At 52.6% G+C, this 25,654-nt stretch overlaps 1 protein-coding gene across 3 annotated transcripts; it reads right to left on the reverse strand.

The window, feature by feature from the left end:
• Window positions 1-86: 86 nt before the first annotated feature.
• On the reverse strand, window positions 87-22,386 carry ZDHHC5 (zinc finger DHHC-type containing 5). Of its 3 annotated transcripts, none has more exons than XM_027562270.1 (12): window positions 22,283-22,386; window positions 18,216-19,413; window positions 10,840-10,961; window positions 6,723-6,880; window positions 5,404-5,576; window positions 5,162-5,264; window positions 4,517-4,608; window positions 3,972-4,104; window positions 3,423-3,546; window positions 3,017-3,129; window positions 1,712-2,568; window positions 87-1,308 (listed from the first exon to the last, which is right to left on the reverse strand). In XM_027562270.1, exons 2-12 carry the CDS (start codon window positions 18,317-18,319, stop codon window positions 1,143-1,145), a joined length of 2,145 nt encoding a protein of 714 aa, XP_027418071.1. In that variant the 5' UTR covers window positions 18,320-19,413; window positions 22,283-22,386; the 3' UTR covers window positions 87-1,142. The 3 variants fall into 3 exon arrangements, with proteins under 3 accessions (XP_027418071.1, XP_027418072.1, XP_027418073.1); XM_027562271.1 differs by lacking the exon at window positions 22,283-22,386 and adding an exon at window positions 21,680-22,038; XM_027562272.1 differs by lacking the exon at window positions 87-1,308 and having other exon boundaries at window positions 1,707-2,568; window positions 22,283-22,366.
• Between the last annotated feature and the right edge of the window lie 3,268 nt (window positions 22,387-25,654).

A 25,654-nucleotide genomic window follows, 5' to 3' on the forward strand; every position in this document is an offset into this window, starting at 1 on the left:
GAAACACTTAGAAGGTCGTCCTTGTAACTTCCCATCAGAGGTCAGTCACCCTGCCTTAAGCGCACAAAACAACGCAAGTCGGCGGGGCTGGTTAGATCAGGATTTCTTTTTATTCCTTGTTGGTTTAAAATGGCTAATCAGAATAAAAAATAAAAGGGCCTCTGTCTGGAGGCTGGGGTCGCCCCTGTTTTTGAAGGTGAGAACCCAGGTATCCCCTCTACCCAGCACCATACTGAGGTGGGCAGGGGGGACCCCCAAGGGACAGCTGGAGGGGCCTAGGCCTGCCGCTCCTTCTCTCCATCCCGTTTTTGGCATGTGATGAGAAATATTGCTTTTTGGATTCTTCTTTCCCGGCCTTGGGTTTAAAAATGACGTTAACCATGTGAACGGGGGAGGGGGGCTTTGAGGGGCCCGCTAAAGAAGCCTGCTCTGCTGCTCCCTCTCCCCCAAGAAGGGGGGCTACCCCAGTATTGTTGCTGGAGCTCCGCCAAGCCCTTCTGACCACCCCACCACCACCACCAGTCAAGGGGCTGAGGCGCCCTCCTCCTCTGACAGACCCTGCCCTGCCTCTCCTCTCCCTGGGTCTCTCTCCTGAGCACCAGCACAGGGTGCTGTGTCCTTGGACGGGAGCTGGGACCAAGAGCGGGAGCCGTGGGGAAGAGGAAGACCTCAGGACGTCTCCCCTCTTCCGGCTGGTCTGAGGAACAGGAAGAGTAAGGGGCCCCGCACACACCTCCCTCCCTCATCTGCCCATCCCAGGATAGATATATAATTTCTTTGATATTTATAATATATATATATATATATATATATATGTACACACACACCTGGTAACGCAGAAGAGGAAAAAAATAGAATCCGTAACAATAATAAAAAAAATTATTTCTGGTTTAAAAATGATCTGGTTCCCTCCAGGGCGAGCAATTGCACAAATGTCCACTGAGTCTGGTCCAGGGGGTGGGGGAGGGGGGGGTCTAGAAAGGTGAAGGGGGGTCGCCACCCCAGTCTCGGGGCCCCCACGCTCTGACACCCCAGCCCCCGCATCTTATGAAACGCCCCTCTTCCTCTCGGAATCGGCGGTTTACACATGTCCGTGCCGGGGAGGGGGCCCTTTGGTGCAGGTGCAGAGGAGGGGGCCGGGCTCACACCGAGATCTCGTACGTGGTGCCCCCCACCCCCGACACCTTCTTGACGCCTCCCCTCGTGGGGCTGCTGAGAGGTGGCTGGCCCGGGCCGGGGGGGGCTGAGCCTATGCTCTTGGGCTGTCCGTTGGATTTGCTGTAGGCGGTCTTGAGCTGTACTTCATCTCTGGGAAGTAAAGGAGAGCGGGGTCAGCGTACAACACGACACAGCAAAGGGATGCACTTTGAAACAGGTTGAGAGAAAACGCAGTGCTCTCTACATACACCTCGCTGACCCAAACACCCCCTTTCATTTTATTGCCCCGTTGACAAGCTCTCCCCTAATTATTCCTCCTCCCCAGGAGCAGCCACACTGCTCACTTCCTCTCCGGCAAACAAACTGCTTTTTAGGGAGATGAAACTAAGGGAAACGTCCTCTCCTCGGCCTTTCGAGAGGCGAGGCCCAGGGAGGAAGCAAGAGGAACGGGAAGGCAGGGCTCTCCCCAGGCAGGCCGAGCCGGGTCCGCGAGCTTCAGGAACCCCGAGGCCGCCTGCAGGCAGCGTACTGGAGCCAGGCCGAGGACACTTACTTGGGCGTCAGTAACGGCTGCAGGGCCACTTCCTCCGTCTCCGGGACGCCAGGGGGGGCCTTCTGGCTGCTGTAAGACACGGAGCGGCCCAGGTAGGGGGCGGGCAGGCCTGGTTCAGGGGAGGCGAGTCCCCGGCCCCTCAGCCCATCCGGCTTGCCGAACCGGGGGGCCACTGGGCGTGCCAGTGGCGTCTTGCCCAGGGGTGAGCGCTTGGAGTCGTCAGAGGAGGAACTGGTGCGCGGCGCGTGGCCCGAGCCGGGCGTGCACTGGACGCCCGAGTCCCCCAGGCCCGGCTCCTCCTCGCGGCCCGGCGGCGGTGACTGGCGCAGCAGCTTCTCACGTTCCTGCAGGGAGGCCACGATGTGGCGCGACAGGTTGTCGTAGCGGACGGGCGAGGGCTCGCGGGGCGCCGGGCCACCGGGCGCCAGGCGGGGGTGCCGCTCGGCCTCCCGCTGCTGGGCCAGCCGGGCCGACAGGAAGGGAGATGTGTAGCCCAGAGGCGGCTCTGGCTCCGGGCCCGCCTGCACAGACTCGAAATCGGGGCTGTCGGAGGGTGTGAGCAGGCTGTCGTAAGACAGGCTCCCGTTTCGCGTCTGGTTGGCCAGGCTCTTGTAGGAGGTGGAGGTCGTGCCCTCGGAGCGGATGGACTGCAGTGGGCCCAGCTCGAAGCCCGTGCCCTGGGCGGACTTGAGGCTGGAGGAGCGCGAGCCACTGGACAGCGGGTCAAAGGGGAAGCCTTTGCCCAAGGTGGGCGAGCGGAAGCTCTCAGGCTCCAGGCTTGGCTCCGAGCGGTAGCTGGGCTGGCGGCTGCTCTCTGCGATGGAGGGCGGCTCCTTCAGGCTGTCCCCGCGACTCAGCTGAGGGAGAAAGCAGAGCTGGCTCTAGCCACCCTTCCCGCCAGACGCAAGGCCCCGGAGCCCAAGGAGTCGTCAAAATCAGTGTGTGTCACGCACCAGCAACATGCTTAGAGTTCACCTGCATTCCCATGTTTAACCCCCGAGGCTCATCTCTGATTAGGAACAGCAGGAAGTGAGGCGCAGACAGGTTAAGGAGCGTCTGCAGCGGCGGAGCTGGGCTTTGAGCTCAGCTGAGGCTGTCCTCAGGGCCTCATGGATGGGGCCACAGGGGCCCCTCTGGGGTGAAGGACAGGCAGCAAGGAGACTCAGCACCACCAGTGCCGACAAGGAGCAATACGCCTTTGCTTCTCTTCTCTCCCTTTTGGTGCTTCCTCCCCTTCGCCCGTCCCCGTTTTCCCAGAATGGGTGGCCTACATTCCAGCCCTACTTCCTCGCGAGCACTCAGTACCTTGGCGCTGGATGAATGAGGCATGGCGGCTGATGCGCTGCTGCTGCTGTAGCCCGGCCGGTACTTGTACATGGTGGGTGTAGGGGGGCTGTCCTTGCCCAAGAGGCTGCTCTCTGCAGGAAAAGAGGCCCAGGGACATACACGAGTGTGCTGAAACCAAGACTACAGACTCAGCCAGCCCAGAACCAGAGTGAGTGAGTGCACACACACAGCTGGGCGTGCACTCTGGCGGCACACGCACGCAGCAGCCCCACCACGGCCCAAGCTCCGTGGGACCCCTCTCCCACTGTCTGCAGAAGTGGTTCAAGCACCGCCTTCTGGGTTTTCTCAGTCACAGCGCAGCGGCCTCCCCCAGCCCTCGCCCGTGCCATCTCTGGAGTGATCTCACTCCTGCGGCCACACTCACCCTCATTAGTGGCCAAACTGAGGTGTGTCCGTAGCCCCGTGTAACGGCTCAGGTCCGGCTTAGGAGGTGGGGGCGGTTCTGCATCTGCTGACTGGCTTTCTGTTACCTCCAGGCTGCCTTTAGACTGGAGAAATGAGGCAGAAGGGAGGGTCAGGGCGACTCGAAGTACAAAATGGGGGGAAGGAGGGCGGGGGGCATCATCATGTGCTTCTCAACTAGGAAAGGAGAAACCAGTCACTCTGGGGACGGTGCTGGAGAGAGAGGTTTTCCTCAACAAGGGTTTCATTCTGGCATTATTTCCACCAACTACTTGTTGAGCTCCTGCCACCCGTAAGCTCTATGTTAAGTCCTAGAAAGGCTTGCGGAGGAATGGACTCAGTTTCTGTTAATGAACTTAAAATGCAATGGGAAAAGTAGTTACGTATTTAAGTAACTCCAAAACAAACCAGAAAGTGATAAATATGGTAAGAGATTTAAACAAAGCAAGCTTCCACCTCTGCCGTGGAGGCAGCTCCCCGAGGTGCCCGGCGTTACCCCCTGCTCCCCTACCTTAGTCCTCCTCAGCTCCCCCTGGATGCCATTGTCCATGATCTTCACGGTTATCTGACCGTCTGACACTTCGGGCCGAAGGAAGGGCGGTCTGATGACAATTGTCTTCTCTTTCTTTGGTCTCCCCAAATACCTGAGTGTTAGGAGTGAGAGGGCTTTTATTCAGTCATTTAAAAATATCTACTGGCTGCCGACCCTATGGAAAGCACTTTTACAGATACAAGAAGGAGTCCTAGCCGGCCAGGGGAAAGACCAGAATTGAACTGGTTTCTCTGATTCTATGGAGTACAAGACCGACAGCAAGACCAGGCCTCTGGGCTGACACAACCAGCTCGAGGCACGCTGGAGTAAATCTCATTCTCACCTCTCCAAAGGGAGTACCATCTAAAGAACGCACCAGACTCACAGGGTCTGAAGGTCGGCACTTCAGCACTTCCCGTTCTAGGAGAACCTACCCTAAAAGGCAGACCCCCACACCAGAGCCAACCCAAAGACAACGGACGTGTGTGACCGAGGGTGAGCACTGGAGCACGGGGCAAGTGTACCTGGGCGCTGGCGAGCTGCAGAGAACACGGCTGACGTTGTTACAGCAGCCATTGGTGAAGGGGTTCACGCCTCCCCGGAACTTACCCGTGACCTGGACGGAGGAGAAAGGACCAGGTCAGTCAGACAAGGGCACCGTGACCTCCAGAAGCCAACACACCGTCGGCGACAACTTACTGTGCACCCACTACTGGGAGACATAAGAATGAGTAACATACAATCCTGCGTGTATGTTACAAAGAAGCGCGTCTTTGTGGTGACTGCGAATGGGAACTCTAGTCGGGGTCGTCAGTTCAATTTCTAGGTCCATCTCACAGTAGCTACCTGACCCTAAACATCAGTTTCTTTACGGAAAGTGGGGATCTCTACGTACGAGTAAGCAAGTCCCATTAGCTACTACCACGTGCAGGGAAGGAACTACAAGCTTCCTGAGGGCCGGCCCAGGTCTTCACCGTTTCTACTGGCTCAGAGCCCAAAGCGTCCAGTACCGAGGACACAGTCTATAAATGCTTATTAACTAAGACATGGCTTGTTCCCATGCTTACATGAGGAACGTGGACACCTCATCACAAAAAGTATACGCTAATCCCTGGGCTGAGACACAAGCCTGCTTTCCCATCACGGCCTCCCATCACGTCTCCTCCTACCTGTTCATTGGTGGTGCGTCCCCTGGCCACCAGCACCACATGGAACCCCGTGAGGCCAGCGACCGGGATGAAGAACAAGCCAGCTACACACATCACGGCCATCCTGAAGCCAGCGGTCAAGGAGAGCAGAGCCCCATGGTCTGGCCCGCCCCGGGCCCTGCTGTGGCCGCCGTCCCTAGGACCCCCGCCACCGCAGACCCCCGCCCCGAGCAGTCCAGCGACCCACAGGCCTCAAAGGATACGTGACGGCCGTGCGGACCCCGGAGAGCTCCTCCATGTGGTAGAGGACGTAGAGGAGGCCGAAGCCAAACACGCCCGTGATGTGGGCCGTCAGGGAGAGGAGGAAGAGGAAGAAGTAACGGTAGTTCCGGCGGCCGATGCAGTTGTTCACCCAGGGGCAGTGGTGGTCGAACTCCTGCGGGTGGACAAGGCAGGCTGGGGCCACGGCAGACAGAACTAAACGCTGCTCTGAGCGATGTGTGGTCACGTTCACCATTTAGTTGCAAAATGTAAAAACAGGCCCCTGCAGCTTGTCTATCACTCCGTAGGGCTTCCCAGGTGGGAGAGAATAGTAAAGGACCCGCCGGCCAAGGCAGCAGGCCTGAGAGACACACGTTCCACCCGGGGTCGGGAAGGCCCCCTGGAGAAGGAAATGGCAGTCCACTCCAGCGTTCTTGCCTGGATCATCCCATGGACAGAGGAGCCTGGGAGGCTACAGTCCAAAGGGCTGTACAGAATTGGAACGACTGAAGTGACTTAACACATCAATCTGTAACCAAGACCCTCCAGAGGTTGATCAAAGGCCAAGGCCATCTCTCACAGTTTATCCTATGGGACCAAGGAACTCTGACAGGCACAAATGTCAGAGGCTTGCAAATCCATTAAGATTTTTCTTTTCTTTTTTTTTTAAAAAAAAAAGGCTCAGAAAAAAAATCTAGTAGGCAACTGCTTATAGCCAAGTAAAAATGGACTGGGAAAAGGGTTAAAAATAAAAGACAAGGAATGCAGAAGGACAGAAAGAGAAATATAATTGTATAATTTGTTTTGTGTGTTTTTAACTTGAAAATTGCACATTTCTTTTTAAATTTTTATCTGAGTATAGCCGCTTTACCGTGCTGTCAGCTCCTGCTGTACAGCAAGCGCATCAGCCATGTGTAGCCATGGACCCCTTTGTGTGGACCCCTGCCCGCTGAGGTCACCACAGGGCACTGAGCTCCTTGTGCTGGATGGTGGGTTCTCATCAGTTACCTACTGTAAAAGGTGAACGCAGCAGCATGATGGCGTGGGAGACAGAGCGAACACGGAGCCAGGACAAAGAAGCGAGAAGCTGGGCCAGGGACGGAAGGCCAGAGCTCTGACTGGGGGTGGGAGAGCCTGTGCCTGCCCACTGGGGTACCGCCCGCAACAGGCCGCGCACAGGGCGCCTCTCACACGTATGTGGCTGCCAGCACTCTGGCAGAGCGAGAACAGCCCCAGGAGCCGCCCTGGGCCAGAGCCCACAGGACCCACCCCGATTCTTCGGGCAGGCCGCAGATGGCCTGGGCGTCCCGCCGGCGCTCACCTCCACGCAGTTGTCGCAGACGCTGCAGTGGGAACAGCGGGGAGGCCGGTAGAAGCGGCAGGTGGCGCACCATTTCATGCGCACCTGGATGCCCTTGATCTCCACGGTTTTGTAAAGCGGCGCCCGGAAGTCGTCTTCTTTGTCTTCATCCTCTTCAGCTGTAGAGAGGAAACGTTCCTGAAAACACGGCTGTGCCGCAACTGTACTAGGCACTGGGGACGCAGTGACACTGCCTTCAAGGAATGCAGTCTAATGAGAGGGAGGCCAGGGACCGGCAGCTTGACGCTTCGAGATCAGCTCTACATACACCACCGCGGAAATGAGGAAGTAATTTACACTGGGGAAAGCGGTTAAGAGGATGACTCAGAGGCGGCTCCGATATGGATAGGCTGGGATTCTTAGTTTACATATTATGAATATACTTCAAAAGAAATATATGACTTACATATCAAAGTACATATATAATGAGTCTGCATAAAAGCTCAATATTTACAAGTACACGACTGAACTACAGCAATCCAAACGGGGGAGGAACGAACTAGCATGAGCCTTCTCTCCATGCACAGCCCCTTGTCAAAGGCCTTCCCCTGATTCCCCATACATGTCTGTACTGTTCTTGGTTCTAGACACTGTCTTTCCCTGAACGCCCTTTCAATTCTCAGCTATCAGAAACTCATACAGCAGAAAGCAATACAACACTGTGAATCAACTGTGACAATAAAAAACTCACCACCCCACTTCAAAACTGAAACATTATTTGCCTTCATCTACAGTAGGCAATTTTCATTAAATTATTAATCTAAAAAAAAAAAATACCTGTGGGAAAGAAAAATTAAATAAGTGATGGTGTAGTGATTATTAAAGTTTTCAAATTTACTGACTAAGGGAAATGCTAACAATGTAACTAAGTGAAAAAGGACAAGGTAAATTACTGTACAAACTAAAAGATCCCATTTTGAAAACAAAAATAGACACGCATGTATGTGCTACAGGTGTATGGTATGTATAAACATTATATGTGTAAGTCTTCAAAATGCTGACTGAAGGAAAACGTATGACAATGTAACAGTAGTTATCCCTGGGCTGTGAAATTACAGGTGACATTTATCTATTTGATGGGCTTCCCTTATGACTCAGCCGGTAAAGAATCCACCTGCAATGAGGGAGACCTGGGTTCGATCCCTGGGTCAGGAGGATCCCCTGGAGAAGGGAAAGGCTCCCCACTCCAGTGTTCTGGCCTGGAGAGTTCCGTGGAGTCAGACACGACGGAGCGACTTTCACCATCTATTTTATACTTTCTACATTATGAAGGTTCTACTTGTTTAAAGGAAAAAATTCAAACGCTACTTATTTTGAAATAACTGATTCTTCCACACCGTCGTCTATCAGAAGTGAGCTCTTTCTCTTCTTACAGTTCTACAGTTTTTTGATTACTCTTAAAAGTCACCAGTGTATGTATCTATGTAAATGTCTTCCCTATCTTCCCTTCTAGACAGAGCTACTTGAAAGCAAGGATCTTAAAAAAAAAAATCGCAAATGACCATAATCATCAGTAAATATTTGCTAAATGACCATTAAACACTTGGTACAGCAGCCTTCCTTGGCGTTAGGATCTCAAAGCACCTCCTGGTACGCTCGCCTTTGACACAGAAGCCGCAGAGCACGGCGACACGGGCTTTGTGAGCGGTGAGTCTTAGACACGCCTCCCCACGCTGCAGCTGCTGCCCAACCCCAGCGTCTCTCATGAGGCAACCGCAAGTGTGAGAGAAAGTTAGACGCCATCAGCAAAAACCGCCAGCAGCCACTCCTCCTACCTCATCCCAGCCATGCTGGGCCTCACTCTCGCCTCCTGTTCCAGAAACAGCCCAGCTCTGTGAGCAGCACCCTTCCGCCAGGAGAGGGGAAACGCTCTTCCTCCCGGTCACTCTTCAATTACCCACTTCCCTCAACTTCAGTCTCTCTCTCTTCTCTGGCTCCACCTCCTCATACTGCTGCTGCTGCTGCTAAGTCACTTCAGTCGTGTCCGACTCTGTGTGACCCCACAGACGGCAGCCCACCAGGCTCTCCCATCCCTGGGATTCTCCAGGCAAGGACACTGGAGTGGGTTGCCATTTCCTTCTCCACCTCCTCATGCTACCAGCATGCTAATGCCTTCTGTATCACAAAACAAACGAGACCCTTCCCTCTCACCGAAGACACTCCACCTTCTGCCTTCTCTGCTCAACTTCCTGAAAGAATAACCTTAATCCTCGAGGACGATGCTCCCTCATGTTCCATTCCCTGGCTTACGAACCACTGCAGTTTCGGTAACTTCACTGTCTCTCTCCCACATGCATAAACACACGATTAAAACTATTCTTGTTGGGAATTCCCTGGTGGTTCAGTGGTCAGGACTCGGCGCTTTCGCTGCTGGGGCTTGGGTTCAATCCCTGGTCAGGGAACTAAGATCCCCTAAGCTGCACAGCAGGACCAGAAAGTAAAGATTCCTGTGTGTGTGCTGTATCTTTTTGGCCATGCCATGAAGCTCTGCAATCTTGGTTTCCCAACCAGGGACCGACCCTGTGCCCCCTGCAGCGGACACGCAGAGTCTTAACTACTGAACAACAGGGGTGTCTCAAGCAATTCTTACTAAGATCACCAATTTCTTAATTACTAAAACAACGGGCAACTTGGAGTTCCCACACCGCTCAACTTCACTTCTGGTAACGCCAACCGTCAGCTGTGTCGTTAGCTCCCTGGGCTCCCACTTTGTGCATTTCTCCTCCTGCCTTCTCTTCTTGCCCAGCTCTCCTCAATGGCTCCTTCTCCTCTGCTCATTATTAATCGAGGCTGGTCAGGCTGACACGCGCTCCTTCCTAACCTCATTCTACTTTCTCTAGACAGCCTCACTCCTGCTGCTGACAGATCTACGAGACTGAGGACTCTGCCACGAGCCTCACTCCTCAGATGCGACCGGGTAAACTGCACCTGACGATCCACTGAAGTGAAGTGGAATGGAGTGAAAGTCGCTCAATCGTGTCTGACTCTTTGCAATGCCACGGACTATATAGTCCATGGAATTCTCCAGGCCAGAATACTGGAGCGGGTAGCCTGTCCCTTCTCCAGGGGATCTTCCCGACCTAGCAATTAAACTGGGGTCTCCTGCATTGCAGGTGGATTCTTTACCAACTGAGCTATGAGGGAAGCCAGAACGATCCATTAAGTATCCCAACGTGTCTAAGATGCTCTGTCTTCCCTCCAAAACTGCTCAACGTTCCTGTAACTTGGATCTGAGTTCATGAAAACCAGCATCCAACCTATCTTTCAAGTTAGGAATGGTGGAACCACCCTAGACAATTCCTTTACCCTCTCACTCTCACCTAATAAGTGATTAGTCGTGAAAAATTCTCCTGGGTCTAAATCTGTAAATCCAGCTTTGAATTCAAGTTCATCTGGTTTGCATTATTGCAGTAGCCTCCCAAAAGGTATCTATTTGTTCTTAAGAATTACTTTTGTGAAAGGAAATCTGATCCCATGATTCCTCTTGTTCAAGACCTCTTGCTGTCCAAAGGAAGAACTGTCATCTGTGCGACATACAGTCTTCCACCCTGGGCTCTGGTTTACCTCTGCCCCCTGGCCTGACCCTGCACTGTCTTCCACCCACCACATTCTGTGTTTCCCGGTCACAGTTCAGTCACACGCTGCTTCCTCTGCCTAAGTGCCCTTCCCTCCCATCCTCCACGTGGTAAGATCTTCTCTCCCCACCTCCAACAGCATTTCCCCAGTTTACCTGGGCAGGATAAGTGCACCCTTTCCAAGGTCCCACAGAACCTTGTTCATGCTTCCGTTACAGGTTGTATCACAGTGTTACTCTCTGATTTATCTTAGATATTATCAAAGCTAGCAATAATGCCCAACCCATACGCCTGAAATAAATTTCTGCTGAATGAGTAACTGAAAACCAGAGTTGACCCAAAGTGGATCACAGGCCTAGAAGTTATAAAACCTTGACATGCTTTTCACCATTAAACTACAGGAGTATCCCAAAACGCAAGACCCCGAAGGCCCCAGACCAATCGTGTACGCCAAAACTCATTTTTCTCAAAGGCAGTTCCGAGAGAGAAGAGGGAGATCTTACCTCGAGGGAAGACCCCTGGGTCCATGAAGGTGGCCATGCTGAAATTGGCCAGCACAAAGAGAAACACCACCGCATTGTAGACGGGCACTGCAGGCGACACGGACAGGCTCAGCCCTGGACAGCTGCACAGATAATAAACAGAATGAGGGGCTGCCTCGACACTCAGGACAGCGGCTGTATAAAAAAACATAGGTGTGTGCGCCCCACACCTATATACACATCTCGTGTGGCTCACCTTCGCTGTCTCAAATTATCTTCATCCTCCCCAACAAGTGGGTCTAGTTTCCCAGGGAAATGCTCATTTTAGATCAAGGTACAAGACTCATAAGCCCTTGCACTGAAGTCTGTGTTCTTCAAATTCATTCCTAACCTGTGGATCGCCCACGTGTCATGGCCTCTGTCCTGACCTCCTCTTAACCAGGCCCAGGAGCAGGGACTAAGAATGTAACCGACACCAGCTGCAGTCCTGCTCTGGGACACCCCGAGGCCCCTGGCCCCCAGCCATGCCCCACTGACCCGCACGCTGGCCCAGAGCAGGGACCACCACCTGCCTCGCTGGCTCCAAATCACTCGCCACTGCTTAAAGTTTCTTCAGATCCATTATAGATACAAATCTGTATCAGATACTTCAGAGAATTCTATTCAACTAGAGGCTAGTTCTCAGGGTAAACAAAAGGAAACCACTCATAGATAAGGAAGGATACCAAGACCCTGAGATCAACAAATGAAGCAGAAGAGTGGAGGAGAAAAGAGAGAGAGAGAGAGAAGGTATCAGACCAAAGTGGCCCTAAATCCTGCAAGGAAAAGCAGCAGGCCACATGCATCGAGTACTCCAAGTTCAAACCACAAGAAGGCTTTAGGGAACTTCTCCTTGACACCAAGAGTGAGCTGGGCCCTCAGCTTCCGTCAGGACAGAAGCCTCCGGAATGCAGCCCGCTCACCCTTCCCCAAGGGCGGTTCCTGCAAGTGTCAGGACAGCTGATGAGCTGCCTGCTGGGTCCCTGGTATCAAACGCCCTCTCTCCGGCTCAGCTCAGAAGAACTTCCCACTACAAGACAGTGGCTGAACACCCTAATCTGCTCTGTGGCTGGGAACTTAATCTCCAGAATTAGGCCAGCATCTGTCCCTGTCCCCCTTCACCCAGAGCAGCCGGAAGGAGAGGAAGAGTTCGCTGAAGGAAAGGAAGAGGCGCCAGCAGGACAAGACTCCGGAGACTTAATCCACGGCAGGCCTGGATTCTGCGGAGAGCGGATCTGTCTCCATCCGAACAACAAGCACAGCCCTGAGTGGTGATTCAGGACGTTCAAACGAACGGAGCTCCTCGGTGAGGAATAAACCAACGACAGGGCTTCCCTGGTGGCTCGGCAGTACAGAGTCCGCCGCAGACGCGAGAGACGTGGGTTCCATCCCTGGCTGGCAACATCCCCTGAAGGACGACATGGCAAACCATTCCAGGATGCCTGCCTGGGGAATCCCGTGGACAGAGGGGCCTGGCGAGCTACAGCCCACGAGGCTGCAAAAGACTCGGATGCGACTGAGCAACAACACAACATGACAGCAAGCTAACAATAAGAGGCCACGCTGGCAGTCACAGAGCCCCTCGCAAGCCTCCACCACCACCATTGACTCAAACTCTATTTAGCCAATCATTAAAAAAGACTGAAGCAAACATTCACGATGTGCCAGGGTGTCTTAGGTAGTAACTACCAGTTAACTCTGCCTCTCTTGATGGGCCAGTACCTACTTGGGAGACAAAACCATGAAGCTAGAGCCAGGGCAGTGATTTCAAGGAAAAACAGACCTCCAGTAACGGCTCTAGTTTTATTCTGCCAAAGTCTCCTAGGAAGCCTCTTCCTCTGGGGGCTGATTCAAAAAAGTTGACCCCACACCTTGGCAGGGTTTGGGGTGGAACACAAGCAAGAAGGCAGAGTCTTCACACAGCCCCACCCAAAGCACGACCTCCTAGGCTCCTCTGAGGGAGGGAGAGAAACTGAAAACCAGTCATCCAGGTCAGAGCCCCTCCCTGCTTCTTAGCTGTCACTTCAATTTCCACCCAGGGAAGAGGAGAAAGGGTGACTCACTTGACTCCTACAGCCTGGGAAGATAATTAGAAGGGGAAAAGGAATTAAATCCTTAGAACACTGAGGTCTCTGTGATTTAAAAGTCTCATTCCTAGAACTGGCTACTGTGGCCTCTGGAGCTTCGGAAACAGTAAGGGTCCTTCCGTCTCTGAGTGAAACTACAGTGGACAGGGACACGCCGGCCCCTGACAGAGGTCAGTCTTTCTGAGCCCATTCTTTCCTCAGTTTCTGCATTTCCAAACAAAGCAAATCGCTCCATTCCTAGGACATCCTGCCAACCACCAGCCCCTGGATAATGAACTTCGCCCCTTACAACCTTCTGGATATCAACCCCTCCCAGCTGAAGTGTATGACCCTAGAATCAAGTTCCCATCTCTGTTCCAAAATAAAAAACAAAAGTTCCAAAATAAAGCCGATCCCCACTGTGGCAAGGATCTAGAAAGGGCGCAAATAGCTGCACGGCACGGGCGAGCCCTGCTCCTAGATTCAAGTCAAAGACTACTGCTTCCAGCCTGAGCACTCCAAGTCAGGCACCTCCCACCAAGGAGAGGCCTTGCGAGCAGCGCCTGCTCCTGCCATATCCCACATCCTGCCTGGCTCCAGGAGGGGCTTGCCACTGCTACAGTACTTTGCCAGATTCCTAGGTGACCCCCTCAAGTGGCCTGTCTCAATCTGCTGCCTTTGATGGGAGGAGGTGAGACCTGAGCTGAGGAGCTGTTGGGGCTCGTCCTCCGCCGAAGGCGGTAATCACAGAGCTCCGAGCGCAGGGAGTGGCGTCACTCAGAAGGCTGGCTGACTCACGGGTGAGACTCCCAGACCTACACCACCCCAGGGAGAACAGGTTCTTCTGCCCGCCGCTCCAGCACTCCTGTTTCCAAGGCCAAATAAAATTGGAGCTGCTGCTGCTGCTAAGTCACTTCAGTCATGTCCGACTCTGTGCGACCCCATGGACAGCAGCCCACCAGGCTCCCCTGTCCCTGGGAATTCTCCAGGCAAGAACACTGGAGTGGCTTGCCATTGCCTTCTCCAAAATTGGGAGGATGGGTTTCAATACTCACAGTACTGAAAATCTGTTCCCCAGCCCTAACTCTTCCATATATATATATAATTAAATTCCTGGTGAAAAAACTAAAGTAGGAGTCAAGAAGCTTTGGATTTCAATCCTGTCTTCATCAATGCTTTGCTATTGTAGCCTTAGGTAATTTACAGGAAACTCTGCAAGCTTGTTACATCAGCTACATCATACAGATACGAGAATGAAAGAGACAACGTCTGAGAAGAGCTTCCAATTCCTTTTAAACTAGCTGGCTTAGTATGAGGATTCACAAGATAGAAGCAGCAAACAAAACACATTATTAACCATCTCCATCATCATCAATTATCATTCCAGCCCCACCTCCCTCCCTAACTGCACTTCCTCGGTCTGGATATCAGATTCAAGAACACCACAGAGGTATTTGCTCCTAAAGCACAGGTCTATGCATTCCTGCCATGCCTAGCACCTACTCCGAGCGTATGCGGAGTGTTCCTTGGTGATGAGGCAAGCCTAGAAATAACATCCCACTTCTTGCCCGGGGGATCCTCAAGATTCCACGGAAAACAATCCCTTCCCTTCTAGGTGGGTAAATTTCTCAGGAAACACTGGATTTGTCCTGTCTTCTCCAGACTGTCAAGCAGCCGAGTACAAGATGCAGGACTTGGGCATGTATTCCTGGATGAGAAAACAACGTGGGAAGGAAAAGAACCACCACTGCTCAATTAATGCCCTACATCACGAGGCTGCTCCCACTCAAATCAGGTGCCAGCACCTCTGCAGTCATGAGAAAGAAACCCGGAGGGAGTCACCAAGCTTGCCCAGCTCAGCCGGTGAGACGCTGGAGGGGCGAGACGCAGAGACGGGAAAGGCGGAAGCTCCTCCACGGCTAGGGCCTTGGTAGGACTGGCACGGGTTTCTGGACAACCCTGACTTCCCTTCCTGCAGAGGATGACTCTCGGCCCAGACTTTACCCCCATGCCCGCCCCACCGGTTTTAGAAACAGACACCTCGGACACTGGCTGACATCCCACCACAGCTCAAGGAGGCTTTAGAGGATGCGATTCAGGGACTTATTTCTAATGGTATTGCTAGGAGCCCTAAGGAGGTCTCGGGGTCCCCAGGAAGGCAAAGAGGAGATACCCAGGGTCTGGGGCTCTATGCGCCAGCCTCTCTTGAACCAGAGCGGTCCTACCCTTACACTTTATATACTGGGTTCCACAGAAGAGCTCAGTGGGGAAAAAAAAAAAAGGGCATATTGCTTAAATAAACTCTCTAGGTCAACTTCCTCATTATACAGAGAAGACGGAGGCCCGCAGCAGCTAACCGACTTTACCAGAACCAGCTTCCCCAAACAGGGCTTATTCCTCTCCCCTGGAATTGCCCGCTGCCCATCACAAAAGCCAGCAAAGCCAGGTGGGGTCCAGGCCGGTGACCTTAAATGCAGGGTCTATTACCTAACCGGGACCGGGAGGTTCCTTTAGCAGGCCCCCGACTTCCCAAACAGTTGCAAGAGTAAAGAACCACAGGGTCCCCGATAGCTCCTGCTTGGTTTCAGTGCTGGACAAAGGCTGTAAACGAGAGGTCACGGGGGAGACCTCAGCAGTTCCAGGCGAGCTCCTCTGGAGCAGAACATCACGTCTTGCTGACCACACCCAACTGCTAATTTCTGCTCAACGCTTTCCCTGCTTGACAAAGAAACACGGAGGGTGAACTGTGCCTAGTTCTCCACAAACTACACCTGCCAATCAAGAGGGCTCCTCCTCCTCCTCCCAGGCCTGTAGGCCCCAGAGGAGCTCTCACCTGGGGCCTGCCCTGATGTGAGAACAGCCATCGGCAGCCGGGTGGGGGAGTAGGGTGGTGGCAGGGGCCAACTCGAGGCCCAGCAGGAGCTGGTTCCAGAAGAGCCTTCCTCCAGCCTATCTGAAAGCAGTCTTTTTCAGGTGTGTATGTTTTAAATGGAGCACTGAACCTCAGAAGGGCTGGGGCAGTTTGGGAGAAGAGTGCTACCTCGAGCCAGGCACCCGCGTGCGCAGGCGCTGCGACGATCAGATGCAGAGGAGGAGAAGAGCACTGCAGAGGCCACGAGCACCAGGGCCCTGAGACAGACAGGGTGTCCATCACGTCCCCATGAGGCAGGCAGGGGCGAACCCGGAGCGCAAAGGCCAGCCAGACCCGCGTCCCGAGGAGACTGCCGGCGGAACTCGAGTGAAGTCTTAACGTGCTTCTCACTTAGGGTTAGAGGCAACAATGCAAGTAAGAGTCAAGCCTGTCCTCCAAAACCCTTTCTCCTGGAGCTGAGAGCGCAGGGAGTAAGGAGGGCCCCTGACTTTTCTGGCACCAGGCAACAGGAAAGTAGGTTAAACAGCTTCAACTATCAGTTGAGAAAATGCCTATGTCAGGACAACTCTTTGTGGCAAAACTGGTAGAACCAGCCAAACACTTCAATGGCTCCAGAGGAGCAAATTAAGACCGAAGATTCTGCTTGCCCCAACTCAGGAATGGATGGGTTGAAAGAGAAACCACAGAGCCAGTCCCCAATCTCTTCGCTTCCCAAAGGCTTTGCCTCTTAAAGGAAACGACTCCCTCTCCCATCAGGTGGGTGGAAGGGTGTCAGATTAGTCTTGAACCTGCCCCTCCTAGCAGCGCCACAGCTGCAGCAAAGACACCGAGACCTCGTGTAAACACCCTCGGTAAAAACACCGACTCCACGCAGTGGCCGCGACGGCAGAACCCAAGCAAGCCTGACACCGAAGACTCAGCCCTCCTTTTTGGAAGGCAGGGTTGAACCCGAGGGACTCCACAGGTGTGCTCAGGCCGAAGGGCCAGGCCCAAAGACTCTGTGACCTGTCTGCTCTGCCAAGGGTGAGGTGGGAGGCGGGATGATGCTCAGACCTTAGATAACAGGTTCATCCTTCCCTTGTTTAAAAACCAAACAGAAAAACACTGCATTTACTTTACTTCTGCATTATTACTCTTTTGGCCAAACAACCCAGTTTTGAGAATTCCTTTTGGCATCAGAAGCTCTATTTGGAGGGAGGTGGTTCCTTCCCTCCTATCACAGACTTTAATTTCTGTTCTACTTTCTCCCCATAACAGTAACTGCCCGCTTCAGTCATCCTTCAATGAGTCCAAACTGCTTTTATTCCCGATCACTCCAATTCATCTTCTTCTTGCCAGCCACCTCACACTGGCTCTAACCAGCACCCCACAATTAGGTTTGAGCCTGAATCACAGCAGAGTCAACACCCCAGAAAATCTAGCATGCTCTGATTGTTTCAAGAGCTACAACTAGAACACTAACTCAATGACTCAACAGTTTAAGGCTCAGAAGCCTGGTGTATGTTAAATTATAAACAGGTAACAGCAAATACGCTTGCCAGGTAGTCGGCAGCTGAAGTAACAGGGAAAAGAATGAAGACAAATCACTCAGATCCCCTCCAGTAACAAGCAGATGAACAAAGGCTGAATATCCTAAGTGGGAAGTCTTTCAACGCCAACTGCTTTTCCTAAAAGGACCATGGAATGGGAGAAATGCCTGCCATCCCCTTCAGCAGGAGCCGAAGTAAAGGAAGCCTTCTAGGACTCTCTTCTTGACCTGCTCTTTCCCAGTGGCCTTCACTTCTCCAGCTTCGACCCTAAGAAAACCAGGGCTTCCCCGGGGGCCGAGGGCCGAGGATTCAGTGCCTGTACCATGGGGCCTGGGTTCGATCCCGGGCGAGGGAAACATCTTGCACGTCACACAGCACAGTTAAAACCACACCCACACCACAACGGAAACCATCTGAGCAACACTAAAGGCCAAAACCGTCTCAACTGCAGACCCTCTAAATCAAGTCTGAGATTATCCAGGACTCTGAGTCCCCACAATCGCAGGTCTGAGCTTCAGTGAACCTGGGGAAAAGCCACGACTACTTGACGAACCTTCCGTCGAGTCCAGTTCTCTCACAGAACCGACTGCTGAGGCTGCTTCATCCTCTCTGGTGACTCCCTCCCACCTCCTTTCTAGTTCAGAATCGTCTAATGATGAAAATGGGTAGGAAAAGAGGAAGACATCTGTGACTCCAGAGGAAGGGAGGCGGGGAAGGCAGAGGACCGAGCAGAGAGCCTTAACGCTTCTCACCACACCTCTGGGTTTCCCTTTACCTGTGTTAGACCTCAAACAGTCCCAGTCACTCAGCGTTGCGAGTAAGGAGCCCAACTCAAGAGGAAACATACCCCCTCCCCTCCCCACCCCACACCACTGCTGGGAGGAAACTCACGTAAAGGCAAAGAAGAGGGTTGTGGCTCCCACTAAGAAGATGGCAGCTGCCGAGACGGGAACATACTTGCTGGGTTTGAACCTCTTTGCAGACTCTGCGGGCATGTTGGAGCTCTGCTGGGAGATCTGCCCTGCCGCATAGCACAGGCCCACACAGCGGCAGAACAGACCAGAACACGGGACAAGGGGAGGCCACGGAGAGCGGAGGACCGAGGAAACCAGGGACACAGAAAGCTTGGAACCACCACCCTTCCCCCTCCCAAATCAAAGCAAAGGTCAAGAGATCTCCAAGGAGGGAAAGCACATGGGAGGGGGAAAGGTGACTCCAGATGACGAGGAACCAGCTCCCCAGAGCAAGGCGGGAGGAGCGATTAAGAAGCACAAGCGGTACAGCTTGAGACCCGGAGACACACAGGAGGCCGCACACATGCAGAGGGCCGCAGGTAGAGAGCACGGGCGGCTGGGCAGGCCGGGCAACAGCGCATGGAGGGAGGCAGGTCCTCCGCAGGGAAGGAGGGGAGGAGGCGGGGGAGCACGGAACACCTCTCGCGAGGAAAAGTCTTCCGAGGAGACACCAGGACCACCTCACTCCCACCGGAGGGTGAGCGGCCCCCGAGAGAGGTGCCCTGTGTTTCTACTTCAATCCAAGAAGGGACCTGGGGCCCCTTCCAGCTTTAAAGAGAACTGTCGTCACTGCAGTCCTTGTCCCTCTCAGGCGGTTTTCTCCACGCCACCACTCCCACACCTTGACTTCAGGGCTTGTCGTCTGGCAGTGGCAGTCGTGGTTTAATTTTATTTACTTTCTCTTGATGGCTAAAGCTGGGCAGCAGCTGTTACAAGGTTGAGTTGTAAATCCTTTTCTTTGAAGGGGGGAGGGAAAACAGAGCCGAGGGTGTGCACAGGCACAAGCCTGTCCGTCTTCAGTCTCTTCTCGTTACTCCCAAACCCTTCAAGGGCTCCGTTTCCTGCAGAGTTCATGCAAAACTGAAGGGAAACACAAAATTCCCGAAGCCATGTTCTTCCCAATAAGCAAAATAAAATGAAGAAAATCAATTCCACTTGATGATATGTTTGGAAGGTCACTGTGGATGAAAGCAAAATTCCCAAGAGGTCCCTGTTTCCAGGTTAGTCAGTGTCTCTGATCTTCTTTAATCTTGGGCTTTCTGGATACAGAGTTCAACTAGGTTATGGTGCCTCACCTGGAGAAAAACAAATACCTTGATCAGAGAAATGTTTTCACGGCATTTCTTAGGAACACTGAGGCTAAAACCCCATAAGGTATCCTATTAAAATGTGCCCTCTGAAAGAAGATGATTTTCTACTTCACTATGTTTATGTGGGAAGGACTCCGAACTGGGAGGACAGTGGGCTCGAATTCTTCCCTCTTCCAAGCGCTCTTCATTTTGAAGAAAGAAAACCATGGCTTCACCTGGCCTAAGAGCATCAGAGAACTAGCTCTCGGCACAGAGGGGGCCCGTCCCACCTGACACCAATGGCAGTAACAAATACCAAGAATATCAAAATCGGAAAACAAACAACAGCACAGCAGAGAAGGGCGGTCCTAGAAAAGAGACTGCCCTTTGAACAAAGAGAATATTTATTGCTACAATGAAAAAAGTAGGACAAAATTAGGACAGTCAGGCTCATTTCCTTTCTATGTCTCTCTCGCTCTTATCCTTCTATGATTTTAGTCACAACCTTAAGAGAGGCAAAAGCTGAATTTCTGGTCTTCTGAAATAACTCACGAAAGGACCTGGATGAGAAATGTCCCTGCACTGAAAGGTGAGATGCCCTCTAGGAGAAACTGAGGCAACCAGAGGGGCTGGTCTTTCTCTTCCCAAGTCAACAGTTTTCTGCTCCTATACTGGCCTAATAGGAAGTCAAGGGACCCCACCTTCCCTGATATGATTAAGAATAGCAATTATTTCTGTTGATGGTAGTAGCAAAATAACACTTTGCATTGTATGGGATGCTTTTCATCTAGTGATGTCAAAGCACTTAACTCACATTATCTGATGACACAGTTCCTTATCCCACTCCATAAAACTGAAGGTTAGAGAATGCCTGAAGCCGTCTACTAAGCAGTCAGGTTCAGAACTCACAGTTCACAGGCCCCCTCTGCCAAAGCAAACCTTTCCTACCTTTCTCATCTACTACACCACCTGTCTGCTGAAGACAACTTGGAATCTGCAGACCAAACATTTTACTTAAGGTTTGTTTTTTTTTCCCCCCATCCAAGAGGTGTGGTATCTCCCTAATACCAAAGACAGAGATGAAAATATCAGAAGTTTTGAATAGTGAAATATGAATGTACCCTGGAATCCATCACTTCCTCCTTTCTATGGCATAGGAGACAAATCTTCCTTCAAGATGCGCTCATGCGCTTTCTCACTCACACACATAAAATGTTGTTTTAGAGGGCCACACAGCATTATTAGAATAGAATAATTCCTACAGGAATCAAAGCCAAACTTTCTGAATTTAGGCCTCAGTAACTTTGTTAACAGCAAGGAGCAAATTCTTAGTTTGCACACAGTACTATTAAACTTTTCCCTCAAAGCCTCAAAGATTGGAGAAGATAGAAAATTGCACTGCTTATATTTTATCTAGGGTAGGATATCATTTAGATACCATATGTTATTTCAGATTATATTTTTCTGACAGGAAAAAAGTCAAGTGGGCTAGTATTGCCAAAGTAATTCAGAGTCATAAAAGGCCAGGCCATTTGGGGAGGACAGTACTGGGAAACAAAAGTGATCAGCCTAAGATATTTAGAGGATATATATTAGAAGTGACAAGACAAAACCTAAGGAGACACTGGGTCTACTAAAGACACACCAGGTCAGAGCAGAAGGATGTTCTGTGAGTAACCGAGATGAGACTGCAGCGTGAGTGTGGTTCAGCAGAACCAGCAGTCTGGACCCACACTAGTATGACCAAGGTGGACAGGCACGTGTGTGACACCGCCAGGCAGAGTACTCTACGGAAGGCGACCACGTATACTGTGCTGTTTCAAGGCTTTAGCGAAGTTTTAACACAAGTACCTCCTTAAAGGGGTGAATGGACAGGACAGCAAGACTGAGGGCACAAGTCCTGTTTGTTAAGATAAAGTGGTGTAACAGTATAATACTGCAAATACGAATACAAAGTTATCAGTACGTCTGGAATAATCCACACGTCAAGATACCCGCTGAACAGCCAAAGAGGGGTTTAATATGGGTGTGATCTTTATAAACCGAGGTAGCAAGGTACCTGGCCATACTAATCTTGTATTAGGTGGGTTTTAACGACTAGGTGATACTGACTACTCTGAAGAGATTTAATATTGTACAAAGGGATCCCGGGATTAAAAAATAATAGGGGAGGCGAATATAAGGTCAACCTAGACAAGATGGCAATACCCAAGAAGCGAAAACGCCAAGGCAGAGACGCTGTCTAGAGGATAACATATATCTGATCCCAAACCTCCTTCCAGAACTTTTACTTCTCATTTCGACGTCTCCATTTGGCCAGGTCGGTAAACACTTTCAACCTTCCTGCCCCACAGGATTCCTATAGGCAAAATAATGGCCAGCGCAGTGGAGCTCCCACTTGTGAAAAGTACAAAGTACTGGGAGCAGGGAGCTCCAGGCTGGTGGGGGTAGGGATGGAAGCGGGCGGATGCGAGGGGACAGGTAACAGGATGAGGCTTGGACCACAACAAGGGTCGGTAGAGCGGGGAGAGGGACTCGAGCCGCAGGGAGAGAGCGGAGCCCAGTCCCCACCCCGGGGCCGGGACGCCGAGGGTCGCCGTCCGGGGCAGGATCGGCCCACAAGGAGGACCGGGTCGGCGGCCGCAGGGGCCCGGGTCCCCTCACGACCCGGCCCTGAGGGAAGCCCCGGCCTCTGCCGGTCGCTCTTCTCCGGGGCCCGAGGGTCCGGCCGCGGCCGGAGGACCCGGCCCGGACACGGAGCGGGGACTCCCACCGCCTCCCCTCCTCGGTCCCCCTTCCCTAGAGGTCATGCTCCCCTCCCACCCCCGGACCCCGCACTTCCGCTTCCGCAGAGGCCAGCGGCCCCGGCACTCACCCGCGGCCAGCTCCGCGTCGCCGCCGCCGCCGCCGCCTCCCGGCAGTGCCGTCCGGCCTCTGAGAGGCAGCGCGCGGCCCCCGCACGCTCCGCGCCCGCCCCGCGACGCGCGCGCCCGCCCGGCGACGCTCGCCTTCCAGCCGGCGCGCGGCCGTTGCCCTCAGGGCCGGGTCGCCCGCCCTCTCCGCGCTCCCATTGGCTCCAGGCGCCGGGCGCGCGCGTTGCGTCTCGCGCGGGGCGCGTTTCTCTCATTCATGCGGCTCACGCCGCCGCGCCCGCCCCCGCGCGCGCTCCCATTCACCGTGCGGCCCCCACCCCCACGCCTCCCTAGGGCGTGCGCGCTCACCCCGGCGACCGCGGCGACCTCGCGGCCTGATTGGCTGCGGGAGCAGAGCGCCGCGCCACGCGAGAACACACGAGAGCGCGCGCGCGCAGGGCCGTCGGGCTTCGCCGGCGACTGCCCGGGGAGGGTCGGCGTACTGCGCGGGAGTCAGAAATGGGGGAATGGTCGGGCAAGTAGGTCCCCTTTTCCTGCGTCCCGCTTTCCGCCCCTCCCGTATAGACGCAGAAAGCCTCAGAAGCAAAATATAGTTATATGTGTCTTCTGAAAGTTCTCAAGAACAAGCCGCCACCCTCCCGTATTCCCCAAACCCCCCCACCTCAATAACTGTGGTACCAGCCAGACAGGCTTCTGAGGTAACCAATCACCCTCGGGCCCTGGCGTCTTCCTGTTTCAGCCCCTCCGTGCATTGGCCAACCCCCGGCCACCCCGCCCCTTTTCGATGGCGAAAACTTTATTTAAAAAATCGATGTCACCGTCCCCAGTCCGCGAGTTCCCCGGTACCAGCAGAGGTGCAGGATGATGGCAAGACCTGGGCTGTCGCTTGTGCCTGGAGGGTCTGCCGCGACTGGAAGACTCAGTTTAGAGGACGAGTTAGTTAGTGTTAGTCACTCAGTCCTGTCCGACTCTTTGTGACCCCCATGGACCCCTCCAGGCTCCCCTGTCCATGGGATTCTCCAGGCCAGAATACTGGAGTGGGCAGCCGTTCCCTTCCCCAGGGGATTTTCCCTTCCCAGGGATCGAACCCAGGACTCCCAAGGATTCTTTACCAGCTAAGCCACCAGGGAAACCCATGAATACTGGAGTGGGTAACCTATCCCTTCTCCAACGGCTCTTCTGACCCAGCAATCGAACCGGGGTCTCGTGCATTGCAGGCGGATTCTTCACCAGCTGAGCTACCAAGAAGGGCGAAGCTCCAGCCAAAGATCCGGAGAGAAGAGAGAGGAGAGCGGGCAACAGCCTTGGGGCCCCAGGGCCACCCGTGGGAGGGGACGCCGGGAGTGCGCGCGGAGGCAGCAGCGGTCCCTGGAGTAAGAGTTTCAGTTCAGTTCATTCACTCAGTCGTGTCCAACTCTTTGCGACCCCATGGACTGTAGCCCACTAGGCTCCTCTGTCCATGGAATTCTCCAGGCAAGAATACTGGAGTGAGTAAGCCCTTCCCTTCTCCAGGGGATCTTCCTGACCCAGGAATCAAACCGAGGTCTCCCACATTGCAGGCACATTCTTTACCATCTGAGCCACCAGAGATATGTGTATATGTATAACTCACTTTGCTGTACACCTGAAACTCGGTTCAGTTCAGTTCAGTCTCTCAGTCATGTTAGACACTGCCCCAATGGATGGCAGCACACCAGGCCTCCCTGTCCATCACCAACTCCCGGAGTCCACCCAAACCCATGTCCATTGAGTCGGTGATGCCATCCAACCATTTCATCCTCTGTCGTCCCCTTCTCCTCCTGCCCTCAATCTTTCCCAGCATCAGGGTCTTTTCCAATGAATCAGTTCTTCACATCAGGTGGCCAGAGTATTGGAGTTTCAGCTTCAGCATCAGTCCTTCCAATGAACACCCAGGACTGATCTCCTTTAGGATGGACTGGTTGGGCCTCGCTTAATTGCCTTAGTGTTTCGCTGTAGCACAGGGGCTGGACGACCCCACGCCTAACCTTGGGCAGTCCGGAAATACAGGCCAAAGGAAGGAAAAGGTTCTCCAGAAGGTGCTGCCCATGGCAAGCTGCTGGCCAGTTCTGCCTAGATCTCAGCACCATGGTTTGCCCTATTTACTCCTACACAGCTGTGAACCCAAGAGCAAGGCCCAGTGTTCTCTCCTGATTTAGCTCAAGGCCATTTTCTGCTCTGGCTATTACATAATAGTCTTTCAAAAAAGTGTTCCACCAGCCAGTTCTCTGAAGCCAAGGTTTCTCACCTGTGAAGTGTGATTCTAAATCCTGCTGTCTGTCCTCGGCTTTGGTGTCACATGTTGCTGCTTTAACTGCTCTGATGTTTAGAAGCTGAGCGGCAAGGGAAGGAGAAGGCCTGCCTTCTGTTTTCTGAGGTCTAGCCTAGTTCCTTTTCTGGCATGGCATGTGTCAACAGGCTGTAGTTCATTCTGGCTAAAGGCTTCATCTACCATTTCTTGCAACACACTGGAGAGTTCTCTTAATGACTGTGTACTTTTTAAAAATGCAAAGTTTTTAAACTTTCTACCTTAGGGTAGGTAAAGTTAAGGTGTTATTAGAGATAAAATATTTATTTGTAGAGGCTTTCCTGTTTGTAAAACAGCTTAATTTGTTTCCTTAGGGAAAGATAAAATTTCATTTATCTGTATTTTTCTTGGGTTTGTTGTCATTATTTTTTGGCTGTGTGGCACACCTTGCAGAATTCTGGTTCCCCAGTCAGGGACCGGGCCTGTGCCCCCTGCACTGGAAGTACAGGGTCTTGACCACTGAACGGTCAGGGAAGTCCCTTTTCTTGGACTTTTAAGACTTCATTTCTCCAAGTTCACAAATTAGGCATTTTCCTTTTCCCACTTTCAACAGTCTAAGAACCTATAAATTGTTTTGTCTCTTGGCTAGACAGTGCTAAATGGGAATGAGCATTGGACAGCCCACTGACCAGCCACATACACTGAACTCCCCTAGGACACTGGATTACTGAACACCAAGCTCTTAGCTGGATGAGTACTGACAGTGGCATAAACTATCCCAGGGTTTAGAGAGAGATTCCATTTTCTTTTCCAATTTTCCTTAGAATTGTGCAAGATATTTCCTGGAAAGGATGTTTAATAGAACACAAGATTTAAATTGATAGCCACTTCTGAAAAGTATTGCAAAATCTAGACTAAAACAATGAGATATCCAGACCACCAAACTTCACGTAAATTACTTTGCTATGTATGTCAAGCAATACCTCATAGTTTCTCCTGGTGTAGTTTATCGGTATTTTCAAAGTATCTGTACTTTTTTATCCTCTCTCCCAAAGTGTCCTCAACCTCAGATCCAATCTAGATGCCCAAGTAAAAAATGTGGGTATCA

Source organism: Bos indicus x Bos taurus, chromosome 15 (genome assembly GCF_003369695.1).
Source record: "Bos indicus x Bos taurus breed Angus x Brahman F1 hybrid chromosome 15, Bos_hybrid_MaternalHap_v2.0, whole genome shotgun sequence".
NCBI classification, from domain to species: Eukaryota; Metazoa; Chordata; class Mammalia; order Artiodactyla; family Bovidae; genus Bos; species Bos indicus x Bos taurus.